The sequence below is a fragment of the Triturus cristatus genome, chromosome 5_1 (genome assembly GCF_964204655.1).
Source record: "Triturus cristatus chromosome 5_1, aTriCri1.1, whole genome shotgun sequence".
NCBI lineage: Eukaryota > Metazoa > Chordata > Amphibia > Caudata > Salamandridae > Triturus > Triturus cristatus.
The window spans coordinates 399,887,890-399,898,915 of NC_140587.1; the positions used below are offsets into that span (position 1 = coordinate 399,887,890).

At 47.1% G+C, this 11,026-nt stretch overlaps 1 protein-coding gene across 1 annotated transcript in view; it reads right to left on the reverse strand.

Moving 5' to 3' along the window:
* The window catches only part of CTHRC1 (collagen triple helix repeat containing 1), a 146,051-nt gene extending 136,000 nt beyond the window's left edge, over positions 1-10,051 (reverse strand). Inside the window, exon 1 of the mRNA XM_085605124.1 lies at positions 7,733-10,051. Coding sequence (XP_085461250.1) covers positions 7,733-7,858 — 126 coding nt within the window. The 5' untranslated portion in view covers positions 7,859-10,051. The remainder of the gene's footprint in view (positions 1-7,732) is intronic.
* Between the last annotated feature and the right edge of the window lie 975 nt (positions 10,052-11,026).

An 11,026-nucleotide genomic window follows, 5' to 3' on the forward strand; every position in this document is an offset into this window, starting at 1 on the left:
ACAGCAGCATGGCAGGGTGCAACACCAATCATGGGGGTCAATGGTAGCAAAGTATCCACACGAGGAGCCTCACTATGCCTGCCATCTATAATGAGAGAATATGACACAAAGAATGTATTTATACATTTTTCCTGCTCATGATCTAACTGGAATGTTATGATTTGCTGAATCACAGCAAAAAGGAGGAACAAAAGAAAGAAATATAGTAAAGAAAGGAACATCGAAAAGTTAGGTCATTGTAGAAAGATTCCTGCACTGTGCAGCAAGTCTGTGGTTGAGCGAATTTAAAATCTATGCAGCATAAAAAAATGTATGGGAGATGCAATGGTTGCAGTATGACCAATGGTTCCGATTGAAGATGCACACATGGTGGACCATAGAGTGGGATCACAAGGATGTTTCTGGTTACAAGTATATGGTTGTAGCTATTGGAGAAGGGGTTAAATAAGGTGCCCCACTCATTTCGGCAGAGCTATTCTGAAGGCAAGCAGGGTCATAGCAAGACATTCAGCAGGCAAAAGCCTTATAGGGACACAAAGGGCACACAGGTCCCAGGAGTCAACGCAGGATGTTTGAGGTTTGACAATGTGGGCGGCTCTTGGGGATGAGCCAGAAAATTCAGGCCCATGTGTAATGCACCCTGGTCGAGCGACACGGTCACAGACAGTGGAAATTGTATGGCCGGATCAGGAAAGAGAGAGCAAAGAAAAAAGTGATAGATCAGATAGATCCCAAGTGCTGGACCCCACGGATAGAGCAATCATGACAAATAAGGACAGTAGGGCTCCCGTTTTCGAACTAGCACATATAGTTATCGTGAAAAAGTAGTTCAGACTGTTCCTAAACGGTTGTCACAGAGCAAGAAGGCAGCAGTGCTGCTTTCATACTTTGAGAAAGGCTTCTGTATTGATTACAAGGGTCTACCAACCAGGTAGAATCTGAAGTCAGTGACAGAATGCCCCACATGGGCAAGGAAAAAATAAATAGACATCTGAGGATTAGTAGGATTGAAGGGCCATTTTCTGAGTTTCCCCCATTCTCATACATTATTCCAAAACTGTGGAAGGACCTCCCACTCCTCATCAGAGCCTTTAAATACTAGGATTTCAATTCCAGGGACGATACTTCTTTAAGAAGCGCTTGCCAATGGGTTGCTTTGTTTCTTGTGCGTCTTGAAATGGTCAGCACCGTCCAAGAGTGCCCCCTGCAGAAGCAGCATCTCTGGTAGGTCACTCTGATTCACCTGGATGAGTTCTTGCTTGTAAGTGAAGCAGGGTCTCATCAGTGTGGCAGCCTCCTAAAGGGATTCATCCAACTGACTAATACCCTAGAAGTTCCATTAGCGAGCGGAAAGACTGACGTCGCCGCAAGTGAACTGGAATTCCTTGGTATGCACATGGACTGTGCTCTGGAATGAGGAGGCTACCACAAGATACAGTAAAGGTCCGAGAAGCTGAGCTGAGAGCATGTACCGATCACAGTGTTGCTTCAATTGAAGAAACACCAGGCCCAAAGGATCTTCCAAGAGATTAATTCTTCTACATAAGTAGCAGCAGCACCACAACACAGGAGAGGGGGTATGCAAAGGGGAGCGAACCCATAAGTGACGTGGCAGAAAATACGATCTAATGTACAGAGTAAAGACCCACAGTCATAACGAGCATTGGCAAAGCCAATAGATCGCTCATATGTGAGAGCTATTGGCTTTGCCAGTGGCTTTAAGCAATTTTGGAGAGCAGCATGGCTACTGCGCATCATGGGGATCATTTTTTTATTTTTTTAAACACTGGGACGCGGGAAGCTAAAAAAAAGTGCTACGACACGGTCAGCGCGCACTGAATCATATCACTTTTTTTTCTTATCTCAGCATCACTTTCATCCCAAGTGCCATCAGTCGCGGAGGAGGTGCAAGAGGCTGAACACAGATTGTGCAGTCACGGGTAATCCGCAGATTTTCCATGAGCCAAAATTAACAAACACCTTGACTGGGACTGGGTGCCAGGAGCCATCAGCGGTGAGGCCACTTTCTCCAGAGGAAAGGATGGACGTTTGAGCAGGTTCAAAAGAACACAATGGAAGATTCATTTACCAGGTTAATGTGCTAGCTGTACAGAGCTCAATGTATCCTGCAGGACACAGGTGTGAAATCTTTGCATGGCAGATGTGGACTTTTATCCTTGCAAGGTCGCTAAACAAGAGCCACTGAGTAGGTGTCAAATAAACCTATTCATGTGAGATGTACACTTTACAATCCAATATATATTTTCAAACAATAGCTACCTAGGCATTCTATGACAGTTTTGTCATTGAAGGCAATGCTCTGCATGCTGGGGAATGATTCTTTAACGACAAGCCCTTGGACAATGTCTTTTAGCCATGCTGTAGAACAGTGTAGCTGCTGTGCAGCATGGCCAAAAGTTAGACAAGAAGCACTAAGATACTTGAAGCTAAAAAAGCACCATCACACAGCTAGCGCTAGCTCCTTCATAGCCCGTTTTCAGGTCGAGCCTGGGCAGCGCATGCACTGCTGCAAGGCATGCAGTATTGGAGTATGGCTTTGAAGCCCCGCCCACTCTCCACCCATATTTTTAAGTGCCTTGTGTCATTGTCCTTCGAATACGCTGCCTTCCGAGTCCTTATTAGGCTTGTTAGTCCCGCCTTACTACCGCCTTGTCTACATTTGCTACTTCCCATAACGACTGGACCTTTTACTTGTCTTGTTACATGATCTGCTGTAGCTTGGCTGTGAGCACTATTTTGTTTAATGATTTGCCCTTATACCACCCACTACGTCGCAGCAAGTCGCTCGCTTTTATTTGATTTACTAATGGCGATCCGCTTTAGCTATAGCAGCCGTGTTTCTTTATTTATTTATTTTAGCAGCGCAGTACACTTTAAGTATAGCGGCCACACTTATTTATTTGTCTACTAGTGCCTATGCGGCGATTTCACATACATGGAGGCCGCGCCCCTTTCTTTAGGCAAGCCGCGTCTGAAGAAAAGTGAGTGGCCGCTATTAAAGTGAAAGCGCGGCATGGACGCTTTACAAAAAAAATATCTGTTTGTCAACTTGACAAACAAATGCTTTTTTTTGTCAAAGCGCCCCATGCCGTGGTTTCACTTTAATGTTGGCCTCGCCCCTATTTTTAGACGCGGCTTGTCTAAAGAAAGGGGTGTTGCCTCCATGAATGTGAAAGCGCAGCATGGGTGCTAGTAATTTGCAAAGCAATAGGTCTCGCATTTGCGAGAGTTTAAGCTGTTGCATTGCCAATAGCTCAAACTCTCATAAATGCGAGACCTATTGCATTGCAAATGCTTATTCTTATGATGGGTGAGGTTGGATTAATGTGGACAACAGGAGATTGGGGGTGGGAAGGAAGAAGTAACATAGGCAATAGGAGGGTGGGAGTGGGAGGGAAGAAGCAACACGGACATGGAGTAGTGGGAGGGAAGAAGTAGCATGGATGGGGGTGGGAGCGAAGAAGTAACAAGAATGACAGGGGAAGAAGAAAGAACAAGCATTGGCATAGCCAATAGGTCTCGCCTTTGGGACCTTATAAGTGTTAAGCCATGCAACAGTTGCATAACTAAATACTTATAAGGTCCCAAAAGCGAGACCTATTGGCTATGCAAAGCGGCCGTGCGGCCGCGAAAGTAAAAGTGATCGCGGTAAAGCGCGGTAAAGCGCGGCGCGCGCGCGCCCGCGCACATGCACTGTAGCTCCAGGCTGGCCTGGTAGCACTTTTTGGAGCCCTCTCAATAAGTCTCGCCAGACCAGCGCATGCGCTGGGTCAGGCGAGACCTAAAAATAGTACCTCAGTCACAGGGCTAGCGGCGTAAGCACGCTAATCAAGATAAAGCAATCAGTACTTGGTCCATGCTGCAGACGAAAAAAGAGGAAGTGAAGCCAGCAAGCGTTACCCAATTAGGAGTCAGCAAATGAGTGACAAAGAAGCCCGCAAACGGTAAACAATAGGCGAGCTCCGAGCCCATTCTAGTAAACAACATCTCTAGCAAGCAAGAGACCATGCACCGTCACAGGCGAAACCTGAAAATGGCCTGAGGGAGGGCAGCTTTGTAGTCAGTAAGGTGGGGATGACAAACGGCAGGGTCTGCTGCAAAAAAACAACCTCCCACAAGCAGTCAGAGCATTTGAGGCCCAAGCCTGGATAAAGGCCTGCAAAATGGACAAGGTTACGGTTAGAAAGTTAATCCAGCAATCTGTAGAGATGGGCTACCCTGAGAGGACTTCAGAAAAAGGCCTCAAAGATTAATTACCAAAATGATAAAGAAACGTAGAAAATGTGTTACCTTTGCATCTTGACAATTATCAAATATTTAAACTATTCATAATGTTTTATGACCTGCGAGAGGCATTTGTGAAATGTTTGAATTGATTGAGCCTTGTTACTCCACAAGGTGCCTCAATGAGTCTTTTGACCGAAAAGTGGTTGATGGTTGAGCTGCTTGACTGCGTGGGTTAACGCCTGTCATGCCTCTTTCCACATGCATCCCTGTACCAGCTGCAGCAGACACAACACCACCTTCCCAACTCACATCACAGGGCACGACTGGGTCCCAAAATCAGCCCTGGAAACTGTGCAAACATTCCCACATTGCTTTGTGCAAATGAGCCACAGTCTCTGTGAGCTGTGTGTGCAGGGGTGTAGTCTCACACAATAGGTACTGTTGCTGGGGTGCCAAGGGCAATAATAATACATCCCATACCATGGTCTGGTAGTAAAATCGAAAACAGCAATTTTGTATTAGCAATCAAACAATATGAAAAGTCCTATGTAAATGGGACTCCCCACATAGCATTATGCCCAGGAAATGCAGTAATACTTTCCATTTACCTCAGCTAGCACTTTAGGGCGGGATGAGGGCAGCCCATTAAGTCCTAAACGTGGTCCCTTACCTAACGGATCATTGGAAAAAGCTAGAATACCATATGGCCAGTAGCTATGCAGACACATGTCAATGTCAAGGCATTTCACTCAGCCGACTGCTCCTCGAAAGCTTATCCTGGCCTTCATCTCATCCTACCCTGCCTCTCCCTGGCCGATGGGGGCTCTCCGCTTCTCCTGCCCTCTTCTGCTCACTCTACCCTAGACAGATCTAACACTGTCACCACGCAAACAACTCCTGCCACAGACTTTTACTGTAGCACAATGAATCGTGTCACACCTTTAACTACACGCAAAGCCTACGGTGCAGCGCACTTTCATCATCATTCAGTCACAAGTTACACCACACTGTGTCGGACTGGCCTCCTGGTCAAGCAGGCTGTGCCTGAAGGGCTGGTCTGACAAGTCAGTGTATGGGACGGATTTTGGTCTGTTTGTGGGCCTGTTTTATGGCCTGGTGGGTGGGTTTTTAGGTGAGGCATTAGCCAAGATCTTTAGATGTTACTAAAATTATATATATCATATACTTAAAGATGCTTTCAGACACCTCCCTTTGTCCGTTTGTGTGTTATTCACTTTTGCTTCCACCCACTACAGCATACAGCATGGAGCAGTGGTGCAGGCTACTACAGCCAGTGGTTAACTTCACTTTGAGTGACTGCATTTTGCACACTCATAAGGAGCACATCTTTAGACAAGGTAGTTCCATTCAGTGCCAGAGTTTTGGTTGTTACTTTATAAGTAGTTTAGTGCTGCCTTTGTGTTTAGAGCCTGGTGTGATCACAGGATGTTTTCTGTCAAGTGTGAGTACAAGGCACATTCCAACTTTATCAATCCATGACTCCTGGGAAAGCAGTTGTAAATTCCTTTTTGGATGCCCTTTGTTTATCTGACTGTTAGTATTTAACAGAGTAACAGATTGTGTCCATTTGATACGTTTCTATATTAAGATATCCTCTTTTTACTATGCATGCAGAACACAAACCAAAAGCTTCAATATTATACAGTGTGAATTCATAAGTGAACAGTTCTTCAAACATGTTTATTCGGGACTCATTTCCACTAATTGGTCTTTAATAAACGTTGTCCAGGGAGAAAACTGGCCTTTATTGTATTTAATTTGCAGCACTTGTAACACTTTGTTTCTTTCGATACTTGATTCTTTTTTTCTTTCTTTTCTTCTTCTTTGTTTTCGTTCCCTCATCTTCTTTCTTTCCTTCCTTTTTCTTCTTTGTTGCTTTATCTCCTGCCTTCTTTCTTTCAGTTTCTTTCCTTTTTTTCTTTCCTTCCTTCATTCTTTCTTTTTCATTTTCCTTCTTTCTTGTCTTCCTTCTTGCACTATTTGCTTCTTTCTTTCTTGCCTCTTTTCCTTGCTGACTTATTGTGTTCTTTCCTTCCTTCTTTCTTTCTTTCTTGTCTTCTTTCCTTTCTTGTTTCATTCATTCTTTCCTTCGTTCTCTTTACCTCTCTCTTTCTTTCCTACGTCCTTTCTTAGAATAATTGGTTTCGTAGATCTGTTTTAGCCAAGACCTTTTGATATTACTAAAATATGTATATAAGATAGTTACTTATCGGGGTTTTCAGTCACACGGCATCCATTCATCTGTGATTGTGTCTACCCATTTGAATATGCATAAAGGGGCAATGCATCAGCCCACTTCCGTCATTGGCTGACTTCACTAGGGATTACAGCATGCTGTCCTTTCACAAGAACCACATCCCCACATAAAGTAGTTCCTTTCAGTGCCAGGGAGTACTATGGTAATGTGTGCTTTTTTGAAACCCACAAAACTTTTTCCCTTTAGTCAATTTTTGGGGGTTTATATTGATGAAGGCCCAGCAGCTTTCCAAAAACTAACGTTTTGCAAAAACCAAGACAAAACCAGAATTACGCAAAAGCTAGGAGCCAACTCCAGACCTACTGGATTTGCCAATGTTTGTTACTGGTGATTTCCCCGATATTACCACATACATTGTCTGCACACGCACTAATGCATGCAGTCCCCCATCCTAGCAAAATATCGACAAGAACAAAACGGCCCGATTTGCAAATATGGGCCACTTTTTGGCTATCGGATTCCCTATTGTGGGCCTGTTTTATTTTGGTGCCAGACCCTATTTTCTGTCTGCAAACTAATTCATCACACACCTTACACAGTCATAACGTACACACAACCTCTGTCCTGTCTTACACATACACTCACATCACCCAACCGTCCTCTGCCCCAGTCAGAATTAATTCCCCCCCAGCCCCCCCCCCTAGCCCTAATGGGAACCAGATCCCTTCTCCATACAAACCTTTCCCGCCACCTCACAGAGCAGGTCTGCAGCCACAGAGGCCGCTCACACCACTGCCCCAGGCCTGTATCCGGCGGCACACACCTCCCCTCAGCTCCTGGTCTGCTTTTCTCTGGCTCCAGCCATGAGTTTCAAGAGCTGGGGATTTTTACTCTCGACTTCAATAAGAAGAGAGCGAAATGGAAATGAAATCTTAGGCGAGAGCTATATATTTCAGCTTTGCAACTAAGGCAGCTTTCTTGCATTGCTCTTAGTTGCAGACAAATACCAACAAATGCTGCTAACCTCCAACCTATCACTGTGCTGGGAGGGGGGGGGGGTGCTTTTCGAGCCTCTGCAACAGCTGAGTAAGAGTATGCTTCCAATCCATCACGATTCATATTTGGGAGTTTACAAAAGTTTGATTGTAAGCCTAGAGTAATTGCATTAAGGGTTGGAGTGCCCAATAGTGCAAGGGCTAGAGGGGGGGGGGCTCCAGGTAAGGGGCTGCTCCTCCGTTTCCCCACCTGGCTCGTGAATGGACTCACCCGGTCGGCACTCTCAGCGTCTCTCTGCCGCAGGGACTTCTTCACTTTCTGGCTGTCCGACTCCGAGCAGGGGAGCAGCAGGCAGGCGAGGAACAGGGCGCCGGCCAGGGGGGAGAGCAGCGGCATCCTGGGGGAGCCGGGCTGTGAGGAGACGGCGACGTGAGGTGGAGTGGTCCTGCAGAGATGGAGAGGTGACTCCGCAGAAGGCACTAGAGGAGGTGGACAGGCGTTGTGAGGTCAAGCTACGGGTGGAGACTAAAGGTGCTGTGAGGTGACCCTGCGGGAAGAGAGGCGCTGCGAGTTGGCGGCACCAGAGGAGGTGGGGATGCGCGCTCCACAGTTGGCGGGGAGTAGAGGTGAAGTGAGGAGGCAGAGAGCTCTCCGAGCCGGCCAGGCAGCCCCCGTGTCCTCTTCTGCTGGCAACCAATGAGTGAGGGGCGCAGCGTGGCTCAGGAGAGGGAGGCATGTCCAGCCCCTGAACATGAGCTGTTCACCGCAGATACCGCGGGCCGAGCAGAGCCAGGAACCCTCGCCCTCACTGCCAGGACACACAGCCACCGACGAAAACGGCACCAGGGTATCTAACCACTCTCAAAGCAGCCACCGAACAGACGGCAAAGATGCGCTGCGAGGCACATGGTGTAAGCCAGACAAAAGGCGGAACAACTCTATGCTGAAAATGAAACTAAATACACATATTCTGTTATTGATGAGGGCCGGGCACCGAGAAAGAACACATGAAAGAACACGTGTGGAGAGAGGCTGAGAGGAACATACACTACGGTAACAATACCGAAGGAGCGCAAGAAAACACGAGAGGGTCGTGTAGAGGCCGAGGGGCCGTGAAAAGAAGGGAACAACTGAAGCATTTTAAAGTAAACTGAAAATCCGTACACCTAACATTTAATCGATTCATTACAAAAAGCAAGCCAAAAGTGGTTGAATAATAATACATTTTAACATACATATGTGCTCAGCCGAGTCAGCCGTGGTATGTACTGAGGTAAAAATATAACTCCAGAAAGTTCAGCAATGAAGAAAAACAGCGTCCAACGTAGGTGAAGGACGGTGGGATGCACGCGATATTTGTAGAATATCCACTAATAAATTATTTCCATCCAGATGAATTGTCTGTACGTTTATCTTAATTTGACATCGAGACAATCTGGCATTGCTCCCCCTGCATACCAGACTCATGAGTTCTGGAGATCTGACATCTGTCCCTGACTGGACAAAGCATCGAGAAAGGCGGGGCCGGTATCGGCCCGCCGCAAATATGGCGGGGCACCGACCCCCCCCTCGCTTGTGCACCCGGCGGCGCGTGCCACCGCGTCATCTTGACGCGGTGGGGCGCGCCACGTCCGGGATTGGCTCGTGACGGCGACCCCCTTGGCCCGGAAGTGATTAGTGCGCTTCCGGGTCATGGGGGGGCTGGGGACAGGCCAGTTAGAACTGGTCTGCCCCCAATACTGGGATAAAAGGCCGGGGAGCGCCGGACTCGGTCTCTCTGTCCCGCGCTCTCCCAGCATCCGGACCAGCCCTAGGAGGCTGCTAACAATTTTGTTTACCCACCCTCCATCCCCTGTTTCAGTGTATTTATTGGTGATTGAAATTGACGGTGTGGTTTTCTTCCTTAGGCGTTTTCCCGTTTGCAGGTCATCAATCGTCGTATTTATTGCTATTCCTTGGTCAGGCGGTAAGGTCATGACTAGTGAGCAGTAAATTTAAGGTCCTTAGGGGGCGGCGTCATTCTCGGATGGGGTCGCCCAGGGGGAGGGACAACGGGTCTCTCCTAGAACTTCAGGGGCGGTACATCCGGTTGGCTGGATGGGTGCGGGGAAAGGGAAGAGTCACGCTTTCTTTTAGGCTGGTTGACCACCCCGCACTGGCATGGACATCACTAAATGGCGCAGAGTGCAAGACCCCACAAATTGGCATGGAGTTCAGGGAACGTATGGGGGTAACCGGGGGGGGGGGGAAGTACCCTCTCGGTAAGCGGGCCCTCTGCGCATGCGCAACCCTACGGGGGGCGTGGTAAATTGATAAGGATCTGACACCAGTTAGTGACCTTGCCGTAGGCTCAAATAGGATACGCAGAAAAGTAATTAATGTATGATTATGATCATTATGTTAGATTCGGATAGGAGAACTATGTATTAGAGATATGTTAAGGTTAGCCATCTGCAATCTGTGCATATGAATTGTAATCAAATGTCGTGTTATGTTTCTGCGTATAATTTGTGTAAATATTGTTTATTTCAAAATTTTTAATTTTGTTTTCATATTTTAATAAATACGGCCGGGGGTTGTTCGACCCCCACCTCCAAAAAGTAATTACCTCTCATGTCCCTCATTAAAATGTGTAATGTGTTTATGCGCAGGGGGGAGGGGGAAAATTTGGTAGTCCCAGACCATATACCATTTTGCTGCAGAGGGAGAGTTTGCACTACTTCCCCACACATGCTCAGCAGCTCTGTCTAAAACCCTTTAGGTCAGGGTCGCCACTAGACCTTTGCCTGGTGAAAGGCAAAACTCTTATGGATAAGGATTTATTTATTTGCAGAGTTCTATATAGCACTGGCTAGACCCGGAGGTATCAGAGCGCTGTATAGCGTCGCCGTTGACTGAACTTTAAAGCCTTTCTTTGGAGAGAGATAAACAGCAAAGCCATTTTTTAAAACACCAGTGCACTATTTGCCACGAACAAACAAATATTGCTGCTACTGCTCCCCCTCCAGGATTTAATTTTGCTGTTTTTATATAGCGCGAACTCGGCCCATAGATATTGGAGCGCTTTACATGAGCACCAGTTACATTGCACAAGACCACATTCATTTTTGGTAGGCACGGGGAGATTGTTATATGCCCAGAATCACATGAAGTTGAATTAACGCCAAGACCCAAACCCGATTCCCCAGGTCCAAAGTCGGCAGCTCTGGTTGCTATGCCACATCCTCTTCCTCTCCAGATTCTTGACGCTAAAGTCAGCGTTCACCTTTCTTCTTAGCTACAACACAGCCATCAACCCGCTGGATGCGGCTCAGGAGCAGGTTTCTCTCAAGCACCGTCTCAGGATTGCTCGCACCGTTGGACACGTGTATGCCTCTTGGTGCTGGGTTCTTCCCTTCTAACCCTACTCTACTCACTGCAGCGTTTGCTACAGTCTCCACCTCCAGCCGGCCTTCTTGTTTGAAAGATTGAGGAGTGGGAAGTCCAGCCCTCGGATGGCCACGCTCTCTCCTCACTCTAAGAGAGCGTCCATGTCTCGCCCACCTTTTCACCCATCATTCTCAG